At 42.1% G+C, this 21,823-nt stretch overlaps 1 protein-coding gene across 10 annotated transcripts in view; it reads left to right on the forward strand.

The window, feature by feature from the left end:
• Positions 1-20,015, forward strand: part of LOC115285638 (WASH complex subunit 2-like) — a 57,662-nt gene extending 37,647 nt beyond the window's left edge. For 6 of the 10 annotated variants that reach the window (XM_029932131.1, XM_029932137.1, XM_029932132.1 and 3 more), the window contains 11 exons: positions 261-363; positions 5,934-6,089; positions 8,390-8,572; positions 11,349-11,477; positions 11,605-11,685; positions 12,197-12,319; positions 13,382-13,444; positions 13,801-14,013; positions 15,700-16,317; positions 17,110-17,287; positions 19,307-20,015. In XM_029932131.1, the coding sequence (XP_029787991.1) occupies positions 261-363; positions 5,934-6,089; positions 8,390-8,572; positions 11,349-11,477; positions 11,605-11,685; positions 12,197-12,319; positions 13,382-13,444; positions 13,801-14,013; positions 15,700-16,317; positions 17,110-17,287; positions 19,307-19,446 (1,987 nt within the window). In that variant the 3' untranslated portion in view covers positions 19,447-20,015. The remainder of the gene's footprint in view (positions 1-260; positions 364-5,933; positions 6,090-8,389; positions 8,573-11,348; positions 11,478-11,604; positions 11,686-12,196; positions 12,320-13,381; positions 13,445-13,800; positions 14,014-15,699; positions 16,318-17,109; positions 17,288-19,306) is intronic. The other 4 variants (XM_029932134.1, XM_029932135.1, XM_029932136.1 and 1 more) reach the window with 3 other exon arrangements.
• The last annotated feature ends 1,808 nt before the right edge of the window (positions 20,016-21,823 follow it).

Genomic DNA, 21,823 nt, shown 5'->3' on the forward strand with positions numbered 1-21,823 from the left:
TACAGTGAGTCAAAGGGACAAGATGAGGAGGCCCCTGAACTCTTCCACATAAGGATGAATGATTTGTAGACAGATGATTTGCTGGAGACAATTGCACCTACTTCAAAAATGTTTCTGGTTTGCTTTCAACTATGTAGGGTCAGCAGATGGCTTAGGTGTGGTGGTGGTAGGTGCGTTCCTGGAGGTATGGCCTAGAAGGAGTATTGTATATTTTTTAAATCACACTTGCCTTTAATTTGACCTTTTGTTTGATTTTATAGCCAAAAGAAGACCCAGAGAGTGTCACTCCTCTTTGAAGATGATGCCGATAGTGGAAGCTCTCTCTTTGGCTCTCCTTCTACATCTGTTCCTCCTGCAGCAACGGTATTCTTAACCTCCTAGGCCCAGGAAATATCCTTGCTGTGATCTTATGTGAATAGTGATACTTCCCTGAATCAGCTCCTAAAACTGACCTTGGGGGCTAAGTCTAATGGAAAAACCTATTTGCCTAGTTTTAGAAATAGAGCATCTGGTTATGGTGTTTGACAAAGCACACGTGCCATGCCTGGAGGAAGGATTCCTCCTGTCCTGCATCCCTTCGGCATCAGGGGTAGGTCTCTGAGGGGAGAATGCTGTCGCAGTTCTGGGCAGATTGCCAGGCCTAGCCCCCGTGGCGTGGAATTGTGCAAACATTAGGCCAGGTCAGTTAAGGCACACGTTATTCCTTTCAGGAGCACATTTCAAGTACTAACATATTGGTCCCGGTTTATGTGACTAGCCAGTCAGTAAAATGGAAAGAAATTCTGGCACATGCCAGAACAACCTGGAGGACTTTATATTGAGTGAAATGAGTCAGCCAGAAAAAGATTAGTAGCACATGATTCTACTTACATGAGGCACCTGGAGCAGTCAAGTTCATAGAGGCTGAAAGTAGAATAGTGAGTGTTTGCCAGGGGCTAGCAGGGGAGGGAACTGGGGAGTTGTTTAGTGGGTATAGGATAGAAAAATTCCAGAGATTGGTTGCTTAATAATGTGAATATTCTTAACACTGCTGAACTATAATGGTTAAGATGATGCATTTTATGGTTTTTGCCATAGCTAAAATTTTTTTTAAAAATTAAACTAGTTGGGGCACCTGGCTGGCTTAGTCAGTAGACCATGCGGCTCTTGATCTCAGAGTTTGAGCCCCATGCTGGGTATAGAGATTACTTACATAAATAAACCTAAAAACTTAAATATATATATTTTTAATTTTTATTTTTAAGAGAGAGGGTGTGAGCAGGGGAGGGGCAGAAAGAGGGGGAAACACAGAATCTGAAGCAGGCTCCAAGCCCTGAGCTGTCAGCATAAAGCCTGATGCAGGGCTCAAACTCATGAACCATGAGATCATGACCTGAACTGAAGTTGGACAGTTAACTGAGCCACCCAGGTGCCCACCAAAAAAACATTAAAAAAATCAAAGTATATGATAAGATAAAAAAGTCAATCAGTGGCATCTTTTGTAAATGATTCCAGTGAGTATATCTAAGTTACATCTCTACCACAATCACCTAAGCTAAAAATTTAGCCAATCTTGATGTTAGTCATGTTAAAAAGGAGTATTAAAGAATGAGAGGAAGGTGGCATTATGTACTATTTGTCCAGGGAACCCAAGCATGCTGGAATCCTGCCCTGGCCTGTCATTCATCTCTCCCCAGCTCATTCCTTAGTGGGTGCACGTGAGTGTGTGCACATAGAACAAAATGTGGCCAAGCCCCTGTTTTATTGCCAGCTGACAATTGCTAACAGCCCCAAAGAGAAATGTAGAACTTCTTAGGCTAGGCCCCATGGATTAGACCTCCTTTATCTGACCTGGGTTAGCTTAAAAGGCCAAGAATCAAGCAAACTCACAGCCTGCTGTCAGGCCTTCAACTCCCAACTCCACGCCATTCACATCTGGCAGGCGATAGAGGCAAAAAGGCACTTAAGACCAGTAAGAAGGGATGAGCCCCTGGGAGCCCTCACACGTGGGAGCAGCTACCATGGCAACTCCCCCATCCATGCTTGATGAGGAAGGCCCTCTCCTCCCACCGTGGTGATGGGGGACCAAGTCCCTGCTACCTGAACAGGTATGATGGAGGAGAGATTTGGCAGTAAAGGAGCCCTGGAACTTCTGTGTTCTAGAGGCTGATACTTGATTCTTCCATTCCTCCTAAATTTTGTTTAACTTTTATTTTACATTATGCAGTATTATGTGGATGTTTTCTCTAAAAAGGTTTATAGGGGTGTCTGAGTGGCTCAGTCAGTTAAGCGTCCGACTTTGGCTCAGGTCATGATCTCACGGTTTGCCAGTCTGAGCCCCACATTGGGGTCTGTGCTGACAGCTCAGAGCCTGGAGCTTGCTTCGGATTCTATGTCTCCCTCTCTCTCTCTATCCCTATCCCACTTGTGCTCTGTCTCTCTCTGTCTCTCAAAAATAAATAAATGTAAAAAATAATAAATAAAAAAATAAAAATAAAAAGGTTTACAAAGTGCATAGAGAATAGAAAGTCCTTATGCTCCTCCCAGAGTAGTCATTGGTAACAGTGGGTTGTCAGCCCTTTCAGGCCTGTTTCTAGGCATTCACTCTACTTTATTTAAATAAGGTCGTGTTATACATTTTTATGTAAGTGTTTTGGTTCTGCAGCATGTTTTTCATTTCCATAAGCTTCAGCTGCTTTTTCACCACTGTCAGTATTTTATAGTGTAACTATACCAGCACATGTGTGACTTATTTTGCCTTTGATGGAGTAATTGTCACTGTTTCCTGATAGTTTGTTAGGGATCTGTCTCTTGCTTTTTAAATCATTTTAAAATTTATTTATTTTTTGAGATAGAACACAAATGGGAGATGGACAGAGAGGAGGAGAGACAATCCCAAAAAGGCTATATGCCATCAGTGCACAGCCCGTTGCGGGCTAGCATTCATGAACTGTGAGATCGTGACTTGAGCTGAGATCAAGATTAGGATGCTTAACCAACTGTGCCACTCAGGCACCACTAGGGATGTCTCTTTCCATCCCAACTTTGGGGGAATCTTTAGCCTTGGCTACTGAGATAGTTTCTTACCTGGCCTCTCCTAGAATGCTCCTTCCTTTCCTCTGCTCTTGCTGTTGCCCTGGCTCTGTTCTTAAAGACAGCTCGGTCCTATCACGTCCTTGTCAGAAATGCCTTAGCCGAGTATGCCATGCCACCTGTAATCGCATTCACACTGGACTCCTCTCTTTCAGCCTCACTCACCATGTGCTTTGGCTGTCTCTTCCAGGGAAGGTGGTTGTCTCTCTCTCTCTCTTTTTTTTTTTAATGTTTTTTTAATTTTTTTATTTTTGAGAGACAGAGACAGCGCGAGCAGGGGAGGGTCAGAGAGAGAGGGAGACACAGAATCCGAAGCAGGCTCCAGGCTCTGAGCTAGCTGTCAGCACAGAGCCTGACACGGGGCTCGAACCCAAGAACTGTGAGATCATGACCTGAGCCGAAGCCGGACGCTTAACTGACTGAGCCACCCAGGCGCCCCGGTTGTTGTCTTTCTTACCTGGAAACAGTTTTCATTTTGTCAGACATTGTACAAATGTTAACTTGTCCTATGAAAGCTTCCCAGACCAGGCACTTGTCACTGGATGATTTAGGGACTTTTCCCACATTCCCATTAAGTGGGTGTGCACAGCTTGCACCAGAGGCTTTCAGCACTTGGAGGAGCCTGCCACGTTTCCTGGGTCCTTGGGGCTCCTTACTGCTGCTTCTGAAATGCTTGTGATCTTTTCTTCGAATCACCCAGACTTGCATCTCCCTAAAGATGACATCAAGTCACTCCATGATTAAAAGTCAGGAGATCTGAGTGGTTTTTCTTTGTAGACTATAAATAATAACTTCTTCCCTGGATAAATGACCAATAATCTAATAAATTTTAAAGGTTGTGGAAATGGAAAACTTCTTTCAGCCTGTAGTAATCATGATTGTTAAATAAGACAGAGGGTCAGAAATCTACATTTCAAGTAGCTGAACAAACTGCACACAGATTCTTACCATTTGTGAAATACAATCCCTTTTAGACAGCAGTATATAACTCTTTTTGTTTAGAGATCCTAGAATATTTCAGAGTTAGACGTGACTCCATTGTAAACCTGTCAAAGAAATTAATTTCATGATGAAGATGAAGTCAGCGTACCTTTAGGAAGATTTACAGCCAGTAGTTTGGGTGGCATTTTCCTTGGTTTAGGGGACCATGCTGAAGTCTCATTTTTTACCCTGATCAGTTTGCATTGAAGTTATACGTGGTTTTCAGTGAGACCAGCGCATTCCATAAAAATTTTTTCCTTTAATCATTTCAGTATTGCCTTACATCTTCTGAAACTGTTTTGTGAGTTTCCAGTCTTTTATTTCAGGTTAAAATTGATTATACATTTTAAGGACCTCTTTGTAACAATAATAAAAAATCTTATCCTATCTTTACTTCATTTATAATTTTTTCTCTCATAGTTGGTAGGGTTTTTCTTTGGTTTCCCACATCTGTCTTCCTAACTTGATTTAGATATTACTTCAAAGCTTACTTTCTCATAACCCCTTATCTAGTCGGTATGATAGTTACAGCTTTTTCTCAAGAATTTTTGATCACTTTCCCCAAGGATGCTGATAACTCTAGGCAAGTCACGTAACCTCAATTTTCTAATCTCTGAAATCCCTGCCTCCCACATCAGGAACAGATGACAGATTACTCAACGTGCCTGCAAACTGGTGTTGACCACCTACTTGGTATAAAACAGCATGACTGGCTGTTGAATGATACTATCCTTTCAAGAGAATAGACAGACATATGTGACAGCTGTTAATGTAAGTTAAGAAGGATATAAAAATTAGGTAGACAATCTTATCAGTGTAGCAACTGATACTAAAGAAGACAGAGAAACCTTTATGGGGGGACCTCAAGCTCGGCCTTGCTTGAAAGATGAGCATTTGCTTCTACAGATAGTGGGAAGTATGCAAGTTTACAGTAGGTTTAAGGAATAGTGAAGATTGAGGGCATCCCAGTGGCTCAGTTGGTTAAGTGTCCAACTCCTGATCTTGGCTCAGGTCATAATCTCATGGCTTGTGAGTTCAAGCCTCACATTGGGTTCTGTGTTGATGTCATGGAGCCTGCTTGGGATTCTCTCTTTCCTTATTTCTGCCCCTTACCTGCTTGTGCTTTCTCTCTCAAAGTAAATAAACTTGAAGGAAAGGAATAGGGAAGATTGGTAAGATGCACACGCATAAAGGAAGAAAATGAGGTGTTAGTTGATAGTCATGTTTATTAGCATTTGCTTGATGCAAATAGTGCAGCTTTGGGATGGGAGATGAAGTAAGCTGGTGGGTATTTTATTTTAGCAAGGCAGCTCTGGATGACATTGAGCTGAAATGTGGGAGGAGGGAGGTGGAGAGGAGAGACTAGTGGTTATCCGGATGGCAGAGATAAGGTCCATAGCAGTAACTATGAAGTGAACAGACCCATGGAGACAGGTGCAGGCATTATAATGGCAGGAGTTGTGAAGTGCTGTGTCTACAGGTGTGAGGTGGTGGCGTTTATTCCTTCTTCCTGTTTGTGCCCCCTTCCTGTCCCACACTATCTCTTCCTCCACAACATTTCACTAACTCCTTCAAGAAGACTGTGGTTTTGCCTTGTTCTTTACATGGCCATGCTAGTAAGCACACTTTTTTTTTTTTTTAAATTTGAGAGAGAGAGAGACAGAGACAGACAGTGAGTGCACAAGTGGGGAAGGGGCAGTGGGAGAAAAAAAATCTTAAATAGGCTCCATGCTCAGCACACATCCCAACGTGGGGCTCCATCCCACGACCCTGGGATCATGACCTGAGCCAAAGTCAAGAGTTGGACGCTCAACCTACTGAACCACCCAGGTGCCCCATAGTTTTGTTTTCAAGGATGCTATTTGCTCTTCTTTTGGTAGAAAAAAGAGAGTGTCCCTGAGGTACCACCTTTGCTGTTCAGTGACGAAGAAGAGAAGGAGGCACCATTCGGAGTGAAACCTGGGGATAAGAAGGTTGGTGGTGCCAGAGACTCGTCAGCAGTGGGGAGCACTCATTTGGTTGAGGAGTCAGAAAAGGTAAACTTCTTCCTGTGTTTATATTCTGAGATGTTTGTTTCTCGTGTTTTGTGAAATGCAGACACACACACACAAATGCACACACCCTTACCGTTTTCCACCACAGAAAACAAACGGCTATCTTGTTGAGGTTTTTGAAAACACTGAAAAGTACGATGAAGAAAAATCTGATTCGGCCACTCAGAGAAACCTTCAACATCATTCTTGCTGTTCAGTCTCTTCTGGGCCTATGTGCATGTCTCCTGCTTTACATTCTTTTTGTCATCTTGTGCCCATGTCCGTTTTGCCTTTCTCTCTCCAGGGTGATCATCCACATCTTGTTTTTCATTTTGGTTTTCTCTCTGCATGACTGCCCTTTCTGCCTTGTTCTCTTTGTAGCGTTTCTGTTACCTCTGATTCCATGTTCATCAGTTAAAATGACAGTGTTATTAAGATTTTAGTTACCCATTCCTTTACATTTAGTTGATGTTGACTGTGAATTAGACAGTAAACATCTCTCTTCTAAAACCTTTGCTTCTTCTCCTGCAAGACTGGTCTGTCATCTGCTGCAAGAGCCTGTGGACGGGCTGCTGGCTGCACTGGGGGTTAGTGATGGCCCTCAGTGTCTGTGCACATTTTCTTTTTTTCTAACTCTTCCTATTCTGTGTGTTCAGCTATTCACATTTAATCTCTTTTTCAGGACCTGTGTGAAGATTATTGCATATATTTTTCCTGTTGAGGCTCTTTAGAGCTGCAGTGATATAAACAAATATTTTATATTTGTTTATAACTGTGTGACACTGTGTGACATTCTTTACCTATGGTTTCTGTGTGGACCTGTTCTCTGTTCTGTAGCCCCTGAGTCACCCCAGTGACTCAGTAGCCCCTTCCATGCTTGACTTCTAATTGCTTACTGTACTGCTGACTCTGACCCGAGTGTAAGCTCCGTGAGGATCGGTGCCAGGTTCCTTTGCTCACCATTATATCTGTAGTACTTAGCATATTACCTCACACATACTAGGCATTTTATTTATTTATTTTTTAAGTTTTATTTATTTATTTTGAGAGAGAGAGGTAGAGAGAGCAAGAGCAGGGGAGAGGCAGAGAGGAGAGAGAGAATTCCAAGAATCTCCTCTTCTCTCAGGCAGAGAATCCACACTGTCAGTGTGGAGCCTGACATGGGGCTCGAACTCACAAACTGTTAGATCATGACCTGAGCCAAAATCAGGAGTCGCTGCTTAATGACTGCGCCACCCAGGTGCCCCCATACCTGGCACTTTAAAATTACGTAATTCTTCCAAGGTGCCTGAGGTGTGCTGGCAGCATAGAGTTTGCTTGGGATTCTCTCTTTCACTCTCTTTCTGCCCCTCCTTCATTCACACTGTTTCTGTTTCTCACAAAATAAATAAACTTAAAAAAATTAATTTTTTTAACCTGGTCCTTTTTTTTTTAACATTTATTTATTTTTGAGAGATAGAGACAGATCACGAGTAGGGGAGGGGCAGAGAGAGAGGGACACACAGAATCAGAAGCAGGCTCTAGGTTCTGAGCTGTCCTCACAGAGCCCAACGCGGGGCTCGAACCCACAAACTGTAAGATCATGACCTGAGCCGAAGTTGGACGCTCAACCAACTGAGCCACCCAGGCATCCCAGAATTACGTATTTCTTCAAAGAAGCATAGGTTTTGCGGTTTAACCACTCAAATTGGGATGTACTTCACAATTAGTGGCACATTTGAGAGTTTCTTTTTCTTTCTCAGTGGTTCATATAGTAATAGTAGATCTTAAAGTCAGTGATAATCTTACATGAAATGTGGAACTTGTTGAATGAATATAGAATCATTTCAGCGATTCTTGTAATTGAATAATACAGGGTAAGCCTTCTACAATTTAAGTGATTTTGTCATTTAGGTTTCTTCTTGGGATTTAGGTATTTAATAAATACTAGGAAATATATGATCCATTCCTAGTGATGGGTGTTTGTGCTTTCTCTATGATCGGCAAGTTATTTGTAGCTTGTGGGCAAGCTATATAGATCATGGTCATAAATAATGTGTATATCGCTTGGTAGGATGGAAGGACCTGTGACTTTAAACTGATTGGAAAAATCATCTTTGTCTTTGAATTACCTGTGTGAGTCTCTTGGGGTAACTGATGGAGAGCTGACCTCAGTATTTTGCTACTAGGGATTAACTTGGTTAGCTTTAGAGCCCTGACACTTCAAATGTCACAGTTACTGAATTAATGAAGAGTTTGGAAGGCCCCACAGGAGAATTTGTATTTCTAGATGTTACTTATTTTTTTATTTTTTCCATTTTCAGGGAGGACCTTTGACTGTGTCTACTCAGGAATCGGTCAAGCATTCTGATTTATTTTCTTCATCATCCCCCGTGGACAAAGGAACCAAAAGTAGAACCAAAACTGTTCTTAGTTTATTTGATGAGGAAGAAGATAAAACAGAAGATCAAAACAGTGTCCACGCTCCAAAGAAAGAAGTGGGAAAGGTGAGCACAAAGCTATAAAATTTCAGGTTTTTGAAAGGGTAAAATAATCTCATTTTAAGGTGTCAGTTTTGTCATGTGATTTACTGAAGAATTGAGGGCTCTAGTTTCTCTTCATCTTCACCAAAAGTTGTTGCTTTTTTTCTGTAATAGCCACATGTTGGTGAGGATGTGGGGAAACCAGAATCCTCTGCATTGCGGATGGGAATGTCAATTAGTGCAGGCACTTCAGAAAACAATTTGGTAGTTCCTGAAGTTGTTGAACGTGAGTCCCCACAAGGCCTAGCAGTTCCACTGCTAGGTATATACCCAAGAGTAATGAAAACATTTACTCACCCACAGCTAGAATGTAATGTTCTTAACCATATTATTTATTATAGTCAAAATATAGAAAGTCCATCATCTGATGAATGGATAAACAATATAGTGTATCTATTCAAAATGGCATATTACTTGGAAAGAACAGGAATGAGTTACTGACACATGCTACAACATGATGAACCTTGAAAACATGCTAACAGAAAGAGGCCAGTGACAAAGGACTATGTATTTTATGATTCCATTTATTAGAAATGTCCTGAATTGGCAAGTCCATAGAGCTACAAAGTAGAAGTGGCTGCCTGGGCCGGGGGAATGGGGCGGCTGAGAACGGAGAGTGACTAACAAGGTTTGGGGCTTCTTTTGGGGTAATGGGAAAGTTCTGGACTTACATGGTGGTGGTGTTTGCACAACTCTGTGCATATACTAAAAAATCACTGAATTACCTGCTGGGTAAATTTTATGGCATATGAACTTTATCTCAATAGAGTTGTTTTAAAAAAAAACAAACAAAACCCAAACAGGTGACAGGCCATATTGCCAGTTCATTTTGTAAACCAAACTGAGGAAATGGTCCATGTTGATTTCTATTAAAAAATGTTTTATTATTTTTTATTACACCAGAAGTATAATCCTCTTTATGAATGAGAGCTACACAGAGTAAATATGAAATTACATGCTGTATTTTCTTCTAGTCTTTTACTGTGTGATTTTGTACTGTGATTTTCAGTGTTGTGAAACTTTTTTAAAAATGTTTTTATTTGTTTATTTTTTAAGTTTTTTATTCATGTTTTGAGAGAGATGGAGAAAATAAGTGGGGGGGGAGCAGAGAGAGAGGGAGAGAGAATCTCAAGCAGGCTCCACACCATCAGTGTGGAACTTGATGTGGGGCCTGAACCCTGAGATCGTGACCTTCAGCTAAAACCCAGAGTCGGATGCATAAGCACCTGAGCCACCCAGGTGCAGTGGTTGTGAAACCTTTAAACTTAGCTGCTGAGTTACAGTGGGTTTTCATGTATAATCAACAATAATAATTAGTTAAGTTTTAATGTGACACATCTCCTCAGTAGTGAGTGTTTTGGTTTCATCTGTGGTTGTGATACTAGGTGTTATGGGTGAGAGGGTCTGCATTCTGTGAATGGAAGTCTCTGTTCTTGGATTCCACACAGGATTTATGTGAGGCCCTGCTCTCAAAAACAAAACAAAACCAAACAGCCTGAAGGGAAGTAGCACAGAGCAGTTTATGAAAGAGAAAGTTCACTCTCAAGGTGGGGGAGTGGGCAGGTTCTGCAAGGTGAAGCCCGTCCCTAGTTTGTTTTGGGATTGGGTGTTAGAGTCTCTGTGGGCTGGGGGGTGGGGCAGGCTCTAATGGAGGCTGCTTCTAGTCCTGTGGGAAGCTCTCCTGCAAGTTGGAGGGGGAGTTTTTGACCCTTCAAGGTTTATACAGTAAAGGTCATGGCAGCTTTTCTCCGTTGTTGGGGTGGGGTGTTTGTACCCACAACACAAAAGCATCACATCCAGTCTAGGGGTTACCCTGGGGGCACAGGTGGAAGAGGAAAATGTGTGTTCACACCCTTGGCTCTTTAGTCTGTCAGCCCCAAGGTCTTGGAAGTCATAAGGTCAGGATCTTATGCCCTTAGGCTTTTAATGTGTACCTTATTGTCATCGTCCTTGTGTCCATCTCTTGTTCCTGTCCTTCCCCTTCAAGGGCTTGGGACTCTAACTCGGGGCATTTCTTTCACTGCTCTATTATGGTAGCTTTTACTTAATGTAAAGAAGAGCCCCTCTGAATTGACCTCTCTGAAAAAACAAAAACAAAAAAACATAAAGAAGAAATAAGTCTTTAAGAATGTCAAGTCTGGGGTATTAACAGTGTCAAATCAACTAATGTGAATAGTAATTTTCAAATGTCAGGTGCCCTACCAAGCAAAAAGAACTTGTTTGGAAGATGGTGGGCTGGAAGCTGGATGGGCACAGGGGAAGGTTGGCTCATCACACTCGTCTGTGCCAGGTTTTTGGATTAAGACACTGATAGATTAGGGATACATACTTGACTACTGCGTAGTTTCTGCTATGAAGTCAGCCACTATCTCTTTTTCCCTTTAGGAATGAGTTGGAAAAAACTTACGATTTTGTGTGTTTTCACCCTTAAAATGTTCCTGATTATGAAATTAGTGGATTTTTTTTAAAGAAAAAGTTCAGACATTTGTTATAGGCTGAAAGATGATCTTTCTAGATTATGTATATGTTAATATATTCCAGATCTGCATTTGCAAAGGTCTTTTCCACTATTTTTGGTAGCTCCATAGTATTCTGTTGTGTGAATGCGTCATTCCTTTTTTGATTGGCACTTAGGCTGTGTCCGGCCTGTAGCCTTTGGAAACAGCTGCAGGGGCAGTTGTGTGTTTGTAGCTGTGATTTCCTCCTTGAGGTGAATCCTTACAACCCCTCTCTTTTCCAGGGTCCTGATCCTGATGCCCGCCCAAAGAGCACCGGTGTCTTTCAGGATGAAGAGCTCCTCTTTAGTCACAAGCTCCAGAAGGACAATGACCCAGATGTCGACCTTTTCTCTGGCACCAAGAAAACCAGGGTCGGTTTCAAAAGGCTCTTCACATCATTACTTTGTTACTGTATTAGATATTAGGTCAGCAGCTAACCTAGCTCTTTTTGCAAATTGCTTTTGTTTTGAATATTGAATTTGAGTTTGTCTATTCCAGTTATTAGAGCCAAGTGTTGGGAGCCTATTTGGGGATGATGAAGATGATGATCTTTTCAGCCCTGCCAAGTCACAGCCTGTGGTATCAGCCTTTTGTTCTCAATACTGGGGTGTGGGAAAAGCCTCTAGGAAAGAAATGAATGTGTACTTATAAGGGCAAGGAAAATACACAGAGAATTGTGTTGCTTACTAGCAAAGGAATGGCATTAACTAACTTAAACTCTTACTGTATTACAGATTTGTTTGGTTTTTAAGTTGTTTATTGAAAGACTAGTGTGTGCAACACCGTGACTAAATACCTGTGCTTTTTAGGTGCAAAGCTTTAAATTTGAATGTTAAGACTATTTGTGGCATTTGTCCCCACCCCAGTAGATTTTGTTAAGCGCTCTCTATTTTGTTTAGCATAGCAGGAGCTCCTGAGAAGGTCACAGTCTTCAGAATACCATTTCTGAAATGCTGCCTTTGTATTAGTTCAGCCCTGATTCAAGAAATGACCCCAAAACTCGGAAGCCAGATTGTCTTTATGTATTATAACTTTTCTTTAAAATTTCTAAGATAGATGACAGGTGTTTGGTATTCTTTTTCTTTTGAAGATCTCAGAAAAGAAGAAAATAGTGAAAAAAGACCACTCTGTATCCTCCTTCAAGAACCAGAAACATCCTGAATCCACTCAGGGTATCAAAGAAAAAAGCACATTGAAACCGGAAACACCTCAGGTTAGAACTGCTTACGGACTTTCAGCTCCTGTTTGCATCTCAGGACAGGACTCCATCATGCATACCCAAGGGTACCCAGAGTTCTCTGGATTAGGCAGGAAACAGCAACTAGGACTAACTCTCTTTCTTTATGGTATGGTTAAAAACTTTTTTTTTTAATTAAAATGTTTAAAGTAAAGCTCTTCATCCAATGTGGGGCTTGAACTCATGACCTGGAGATCAAGATTTGCATCCTCTATCGACCGAGGCAGCCAGGCTCTACTACTGTGTGTGTGTTTTTTTAAACACATTTCTCTGCTGCCTCATCTTTTCTCCCTGCACACCCCAGTCTCATAAAGCCAAACTTGGGATTACTGTTTTTAGATGATCTTCATTTTCAGTTCCAAGATAGAATTAATATAGGGTGAAGAATCTTCTTCCCATTAGAACCCCCATTTCTCCCTTTGGACTCCCTTGGAGTAGAATTACACTAGAATTAAATATAAATTATATCCAATTCCTTGGTTCTCCTCTATTTTCTCGGTTTCCTCTTCTGAGGTCTTCTCTCTGGAGCTCCTCCCGGGAACAGGCCATGACTGGAAAGTGAGTTCTGGTTCTGGCTTGCAGCCGTCACTGGATGTCTCACTGATACTAGGAATAGCACGTCTCCAACGACTTGTCCCAAGTTTCAGCTTCCTTTGCTTTTAGGTCCTCAGTGCATTCGGTTGTGGGTGAATTTCTGTGTGCTCTGTGATACTTGCTGTGTGGGATGACCAGCAGGGTAATTGTGCCAACTGGTTGGATTTTGGTATTCTGATAGGCTGTGATTCTTAACGAATCTAATTCATGATCTGTTTCTGCCTTTACTCCATATATGGTCTGCCAGCATTCTACCCACACAGCAGAAAAGGCATAAGTGAAAGGTTTTGAGGCCTCAGGAGAGATTTGAATGCCTTTCCCTAATTAGAATCACAGAAAGTGATAGCTTCACTCCATCAAATTTAATAGGCATAAGTGTAATCCAAGAGACACTTTTCTTTCTATTTCCCCAACGGATTGTTAACCAAATGTAATTTCACACAGGACTCACCAGGTCCCGCTCCATTTAAAACCAAAGAGCCATCCCCTCGGATCTGCAAAATACAAGTAATTATGACATGTCTGGAATCTTCACTGCCTGCCTTGTGGCATCTATAAACTTTTTTGGATTATTTACTTTTGTCAGCTGCTGCCAGGCATTTTTGCATCTCTTCCCCACCCTCTAGTTGTTGCTTCTTGTGTGCTGCATCTGTAACATCTTTTCTTTGGTCCCCGTGGTGGGCACAGGTATAAAATCCTCTATTTTATTTCTAAGACTTGATCGGGAGACTTCCCTGTATTTCTTTCTCTCCTGTTGTATTGTACATTACGTACACTGTGTCTCTTGTCATGTGTCACGGTAGTAATCATAGACTGCTGTGTTTAAGAAGACATTCAGAATAAGTTTCATTTTTCTTTTTTAGGCAAATTTAGCGATTAATCCAGCAACTTTGCTGCCTGCAGCGACTCCCCAGATCTCTGGAATAAAGCCTGTTTTGCCAGAATTGGCTTTTCCTTCATCTGAACCCGAGAGGATCCACAGTCTGGAAAGTATGCCCACCCTTCCTAGTAGTGGGGAGGCCGGCGTGAGTTTCGATCTTCCAGCTCAGGCAGACACCTTACACAGTGCAAACAAGGTGATGAAGCCACCTTTGCTTGCTTGCTTGCTTTTCTTTTCTATGAAATCCAGAATAGCTTGTATTTTTCTAACTAGTCTATCAGTTATACAATCATAGGCTGCCTTGTGTATGCCTGGGTAGCTCAGTTTGTAAGGCGTCAATCATAGGCTGCCTTCCGGAACTCATTTGAAGAGGCACCTCAGCCTTTCTTCAGCCCCTCTACCCTCCTTACACGTACTTCCCAATTCTGTGTCCACGTTTCCATTGCCTGTGTTTGTAACATTTACATTCTGCTCAGTATCCACAGTGAAGTCCCACTGTCTCTAGGTTCTCCTGCATTGCCACCTGCAGGTCTAAGCAGAGCAGACCTCTGCTGGCCCCTCACTACCCAAAGGCTCCTTGGTTTGGTATGAAAGCCTTTTACAATCTGTGCTAACCAAAACTTCCTGCTTGCCCACCAACCACGCCACACTGTCAGCCTACACTGCAGTCACACCAGGCACCGATCCTTGAACACACACCCCCCCTTCCCGCTGCTGCCTGCACCTTGTGCCGCCTCCTCTGTCAGCAGTGCTCTTGCTCATCGACAGTCTGCTCACACTTCTCTGCTTCTGTGATATTTCCCCTTGTGCCCCCTTGTCTTGGGCTCCCTTCTCTGAGATCCCACGGCAGTTACTTCCCCGCTGGTACAGTCCTGTCACACTGTCCCACAGGACTGTGGATATGTGCTGGATGGACTGGACGTTTTGAGGTGTCGCTTTCATTTTAGTTGGTTCTTTTTTCTGCCTAGTCTTCCTTCTCTAGAAATTTTAGCTGATGTCTGAGTTAAGCAGCAGTACCTGGATGACTCTGGTGAATATATTTAAATATTTCCAAACCTGTTTTTCTTGTGAAAAATAAAATATCCTTCCTTTTATTCTATTTTTTATTAGCCTTTGGTGAAGGGGAGGGTAAGTTTACATTGGCTACTTCTTAAAATGATTTGTGAAATTTCCTTGAAATACACAAACATAGCCAAGTACTTCGGCCAAAGAAGCTTATCCCTTCTTAAAACGACTTAATTGTATATTTTGTGAAATATCATCGATATTGCATTATTGCTAATGAGTAACTCATATGTTGAGGTTATATTGAAAGTTCTGATTTCTAAGCCACATTTTTTTATGTCAAATATTCAACATTTAAATTTAGTGTTTGTTGACTTGAAGAGAAGAGCACTTTAGATTCCCTCTCCTTGATTGTCTTTAATCTTCCTGGTTTTGGGGCCTGATTGTAGACTAGCCTCTTGTGAAGGCTAGCACTAGAATTCCCTGATTCGGTCTTATTTTGAAAGAGACCCACCTGTAAACCGCGGGGAAAGTAAGGGCCGGGGAAGGTTGTGGCACCCAGAGCACCAGCATGCCTCCTTTGCAGGGTTCCAGCAGCAGATGAAGCCTTTTGTGTGAAATTGAACAGAAATTGCCCTGGAAAGACTCCATGGGGAACACTAATGGAGTAGCTATTGAAATGTCTTTGGAAATATTTAGAAAATAATCTTTTCTGTGTCTTGGATAATATCTTGATTGAGGAGTTGAGGTAGACCAAACAGTCTTAGAATATTTTGAGTCACTGATTATCTGCTATGTTAGCTTTGAACATCTTTCTTCTTCTTCTTCTTCTTCTTTTTAATCGTTAGATCAACATGTGGTTTTTTTGCCATTGCAGAGCCGGGTCAAAGTGAGAGGGAAGCGCAGACCGCAGACCCGTGCAGCTCGGAGGTTGGCTGCCCAGGAGTCCAGTGAGGCTGAGGACGTGAGTGTCCCCAGAAGATCCATTGCACGCTTGGCAGATGGTGACATTTCCCCAGGCGACCCTCAGCCACAGCCCAGGGCAGCTGGGGGAAAAGACATCTCTGAGGAGGCCGAGGCAGCTGCCACTCCAACTTGGGCAGGCGGTCCTGTGCCTGAAGTGGACAGAAGCCCCTTTGTGAAATCTCTAGGTCAGCCTCTTGAGGAAGACCTTTTTGATTCTGGAGATCTCTTCTCCAAGGGTACTGGCTCTCAGCCCACCGGGAGAAGAAGAGCCAAGACAAAGGCAGCAGACGGCCTGGCCAACCCACCAGGGGGAAGTAAAGAAAAGAGCCCCATGTTTCCTGCTCTGGGTGAGGCGGGCAGTGATGATGATCTTTTCCAGTCTGTTAAACCAAAACCAGCAAAGAAAACAAATCCTTTCCCACTCCTGGAAGATGAGGATGATCTCTTTACAGATCAGAAGGGCAAGAAGAATGAGTCAAAATCTAATAGTCAGCAGGATGTCATCTCAAAAGCACAAGATATTTTTGAGGTAAAAGGGCATGAAAGTACTTTTTGGGCCTGCTTCTGTGTTAAGACAGATACCCGATTGGCTCATTTGAGCCATAGGTTACAGTTTGTTTCATTGCTGCTTGCTATCTATTTGCTTAGTACTTACAATTAGGATCTTTTATTAGTTGCCCTGAAATTTCCTTGGAAGTTGGTTTTTATTTTGTTTCATGTGGGGGTGGTTCTTGGCTGGCTCTAGCCATTGGTACAAGTCTTGATTTTCAGAGTTTTTATCAGCATGTTGCTACCATCAGCTTCTTGGTGTGGTGCTCTGTGACATATATAAAGCAGTATCTGTACAGCTCAAGTGTTTCGCCTCTGGTTCTTAGGGAAACAGGCCCTAGCTGAAGTACAGGCAGTAAGGCCTTCAAGTGCTACTCTCTGGGAAGATGTTTATGAGCATCTGGGTACTGGAGACACAAAGTGAACTAGGCCCAGTGTGTAAGGGGAATTGGATACAGACAGGGCAACAGATAAATAAAACGTTTTTGGAGAATGTTAAGTGGCAAAATGAAACCAACTCCGGTCAGTAGGACAGAGTGATAGAAAGGGATAGGAGGCACTCCTTTAGAAAGGACTAGCAGAGAAACTCTGTCCACAGAGCTGGTATTTGAGCTGGGACTAGAAGAAAGACAAGGACTGGGCCAGGTAGAGATCTGCAGGGGGGCATTCCTGGCAGAGAGAGCAGGTCACGTGGCTGTTGCAAAATACAGTGGCACTTCGCATTTCTACAACTTGATTTAAAATTGTTTTACTTCTGTTTTGGCTCAACAAGGATGATATATTTGCTACAGAAGCAGTTAAACCCTCGCAAAAAGCAAGAGAGAAGGAACGAACATTTGAATCCAACTTGTTTGATGATAACATTGATATCTTTGCTGACCTAACTGTAAAACCAAAAGAAAAGTCCAAAAAGAAAGTGGAAGCTAAGTCTATATTTGATGATGATATGGGTAAGTTTGATTTTCTACATAGGACAAAGAGAGTCATTGCCATTCAGTAACTTGATATTTCTCCTGCTACCTTTATTTTGGCCCTTTCCTGGAAAACGTTCCCCAGTGCGTTTCCTTTGGCTTGCTGCATCGTCCTGAGTTAGCTGAGAATGGATAAGTAAATGGACTAATTATTTTGGTGAAACAACTTTTTTCTGTGATGGACATCAAGGAATTTGAAGGAGCCCAGATTTTGACCTTAAGTATAATTTAACTTTTATGTTAGTGTGGCCCTTGCCAATCATCTGTGGTAACTCTGAACATTCTGATGTTCTGAAGGAAGGCACAGAAACTGCCCCACATGCTGAAGTTGACTGTGGTGGCTGCCTTGGGTGTGGGGCACTTGTTTGAGTCAGAGTTCTAACTGAAGTGTGAGTGTCACTTGTTCAGAGAATGGAGGGGGCCAGTGCAGTAGGAAAGTAGTATTTATGAAAGCAGGTTATAACTCAGCATCTCAGAAAAGATCTTCTGTGTTTGTAAACATGCTCATTTTTCCTCCGTGGTGTAACATGTACTTTAATAATGGACAAGCCCAATACCTAAACTCAAATGTGGGGCTTCTGATATATGTCTGGTATTGGTGGGTAGGAATTGAGTTGAGGCCAAATGCACACTCTCTCCACCTTCCCCTGTCTCTCCCAGGTCTAGCCCTTGGGGTTAATTGGGAGAAAGCAGCTGCTGCACTGCCACATGGGGCCTATTCCTTGAGTGAGCTGTGTGCTTTGTCTCTACCTGCTTCCCACCACATGGGATGCAAACAAGACTTCACTGGTTTTTGCTTTGTTTTTTAATTACAAAAAAAAGTAACACATAACCTGTTGTAATAGATTAACATTACTGGGAAAATGTAAAATGTGAAAAACAATCCCTAGAGGTAAACCAATATTGAGTGTTGGGTGTATATATCCTTTCAGACATGGTGATGTTAATAAAGCTTTGTATAGAAATGTGTACTTACTTTTTCCAAGATAGGAATATATTTTATCTGTTCTGCTGTTCCTTTTAGTCACTTAATGTCTTCCCATTTCGGTACATAGAGATCTATCTGCTTCCTTGTTAGTGGTTGTTTAGTATCCTTTTGTATGTAGCCATTAGCACATTGAAGGTGATCTAGATTGTTGCCAAATTTTCTTTATGAAGAATAATGCTGTGGCCTTTAACATTTGTGTATACATGTCTCTACATAAACATGCTCAAATCTCTGTAGGATGAATCCTAGCAGTAACATTGCAGGTGAGTCACAGAACACTACAGTCAGTAAAACAACACGAATGCAGTCATAAAGACTTACCTTCCTAGAATTGACATGTCTCAGAAAGGTGCATTTATTCTAAACTTTTTTTTTTTAAATGTTTTATTTATATTGACACAAAGAGAGACAGAGCATGAGAGGGGGAGGGGCAGAGAGCAAAGGAAACACAGAACCGGAAGCAGGCTCCAGGCTCTGAGCTAGCTGTCAGCACAGAGCCTGACGCGGGGCTCGAACCCACGACCGTGAGATCTGACCTGAGCCGAAGTCGGAGGCTTAACCGACTGAGCCACCCAGGCGCCCCAGGTGCATTTATTCTAAAAGAGGGTGACTCCTATGTTGGATTTGCCTTAGCTTATTTGTATTGCCCTTTCCTTTTAAAATCTTGTGGGAAGAGAATGTAGAAGTAGGTATACTGTCAGTTAGTAAAGTCGGGGCTGGACTGGAGTTCCAGTTGTCCTTCCCTTTTTACTGTCCTCCATGTGAACACTACATACATTTGTAGCTGAGAAAATTGTGGTCCAAGGGAACTTGTGATTTGTATGTGATCAAAAACTTAATTAGTAGTAAAGAAAGGGCCAGAATCTAAGAGGCTTGGCTCTTAATGTTCTTGGTATCCCATACTGCTGCCAGACCTGAGTGTTTGGTGATTTATGTAGATGTGTCTTAAAAGCACCCAGTTTCTTGCCTATTAAGCAAATTGTTTTCTTTCTTTTTTTTTCTTTTTAAAGATGATATCTTCTCCTCTGGTATCCAGGCTAAGACAACCAAACCAAAAAGCCGATCTTCACAGGCAGCACCTGAACCAAGATCTGAACAGAAGGTGTCCAACATATTTGATGATCCCTTGAATGCCTTTGGAGGCCAGTAGAGCATACAGGGTATCACATCTCACTGTTCAGCTGCATCCTTGAGTTAGTGATGCTGTTGTACATGCTCATTGTCTTAATTGAATTAGAAAAAGCCAATACTGAAACAGTGAGCACACCTTTCTTACCCAGCATACGTAGTATTTTTCTGCCCTGGTTTTAATCATGCTTAATACTGCAAAACAAAAATAAATATTTCACAGTGTTGTGTTTTTTTAAACTATATTTTTATTTAATTAGCCTTGATGGGGGTCACAGTATGATTTAGGGCATGTTGGAGAAGAAAACTCTATGTGCCTTTCATGAGTGGGTGGGAATTTTAGAGGAAGCAATGGCAGATGACCAGGAGTCTTCCTTTCTTTTGTGGATAGAAGCCCTAGCTTAGAGCCTGGGCAGGTGATAGAGGAAGGGGATGGGATTATATACTTCATGACTCTTTGCAGTATAAGAGGAGGTTTCCTCTGATTCCACTGAATTCTGAAAATGCCTCTATAGGTTAATTGAGGTAAAGTTTGGTAAACAGTGGCCCTCTGTTGTCTGTTTTTGTAAATAAAGTTTTATTGGAACACAACCATGCCCATTCATTTACATATTGTCTATGGCTGTTTTCACCCTACCTTTGATGCCTGAGTTCAGTAGTTGTGACAAAGCCCAAGCTACCTTCTATCTGATCCTTGCAGAAACAGTTTTCTGACCCTTGCTCTAAGGCATCCATTTCCATTCATTTGGAGCTTTGCATTATTTTGTGAAAGAGGCAGAATGGACCCAGATAATGGAAGGAAAAGTGCTGAGGATGGAAATGTCCTCCTGTAGAATGGCACTCACTGTTCCATAGAACTCTGCACTGAAGGGAATATTCTATAACTATGTTGTCCAATGTGATAGCCACTAGCTGCATGGGTAGCTGACCCCTCCTCCAGTCGGTGTTCCCTTGGACAATGCCTCCTTTGTGCTAAGTATTAAAATTATAACCATGGCATAATCTTGGGGTTTAAAAAAAATTTATTTTTAGGCAGAGAGTGGGGGAAAGAGTCAGAGGGAGAGAGAAAAGGAGACAGGTTGGATATTAAGCAGGCTCCATGCTCAGTGCAGAGCCTGATGTGGGGCTTGATCCCAAGACTCTGGGATCATGACCTGAACTGAAATCAAGAGTCTGATGTTCAACTGACTGGCACAGCCTTTTTTTATTTAAAAAAGAAATTTTTAAATGTTTATTTTGAGAGAGAGCACATACATGTTCATGACTGAGTGGGGGAGGAGCAGAGAAAGGGAGGGAGGGAGGGAGGGGGGAGGGAGAGAGAGAGAGAGAGAGAGAGGGAATCCCAAGCAGCCTCTGTGTTGCCAGTGTAGAGCCCAACTCAGGGCTTGAACTCACGAACCATGAGGTCATGACCTGGGCCAAAATCAAGAGTTGTCTGGTTGCTCAGCTGACTGAGCCATTCAGACATGCCATCCATGGTATAGTCTTGTGGGGAGGCCCATTTGGTTTCACTAATCCTGAAAACACGAATTTCTTCCTTGGGTACTTTTAAAATTGAACTTGGAATTGCTGATACTGAGAGACTTGGTACAGCTCTCACAGATCAGCTCTTTGTTGATGGCAGAAGAGAGTACTTCTACCTTCTGTTCCTTAGGTTACTTGTGTATACCTACCTGCTCCTGAGCCTGACTCAGTAAGCATTTGTTAAATGTTTTTCTTTCAGAATGATCAAATCTGCTTATCCAACATTAGGATTGATTCCAGGAAATTTCATGAGAAAGTCGAGTTCGAAAATATGCAAATTTATATTTTGAGAGGCTTCAAAAGGGGAGGGAGATAAAGTAATAATAATATCTCCTTCCATAAGGAGCTCCGATCTGTTTAGTATTGGAGTTGAAGAAGGAACCAGTGTTGAAAGCCTGAAGATGAAGGTCCTTATGTCTTCTCATAAACGTCAAGGTGTGCTTAGTGTTGAATTGTGGAGCGTAATTGGTGGGTAGGGTCTCAGGAGAATAAGAAAGGATAGGAGAGATTAGATGTTGGATGGGGTTCATTTTAGATTCATTCCTCTGAGTCACAAGATGAGGATGATAAAGCTGGGAGGATTATTGTTCACTGTCCTTTGGGTAATTCACCCGGTGAAATGTGCCAGTTAGGTTGGGAAATCTTTAAGGGTTGGATTTAGAACATGTGGGGAATGGAGGGGAAAAAAGAGTGGGGGGGCATTTCAGGTTGAAAGGTATATGTTATCTTTTAGGGTGTACACTCAAGTTCAGCACCTTGGGAATTAGAAGGGAAAAAAAGTGTATCTATGACTACCCAACTCAGATTTAAGTGACCAAGGTGCCATTCTAATACCTGTCCTAACTTCTCCGTTCATAAATTGGATGAGGAATAGA

Source organism: Suricata suricatta, chromosome 2 (assembly GCF_006229205.1).
Source record: "Suricata suricatta isolate VVHF042 chromosome 2, meerkat_22Aug2017_6uvM2_HiC, whole genome shotgun sequence".
NCBI lineage: Eukaryota > Metazoa > Chordata > Mammalia > Carnivora > Herpestidae > Suricata > Suricata suricatta.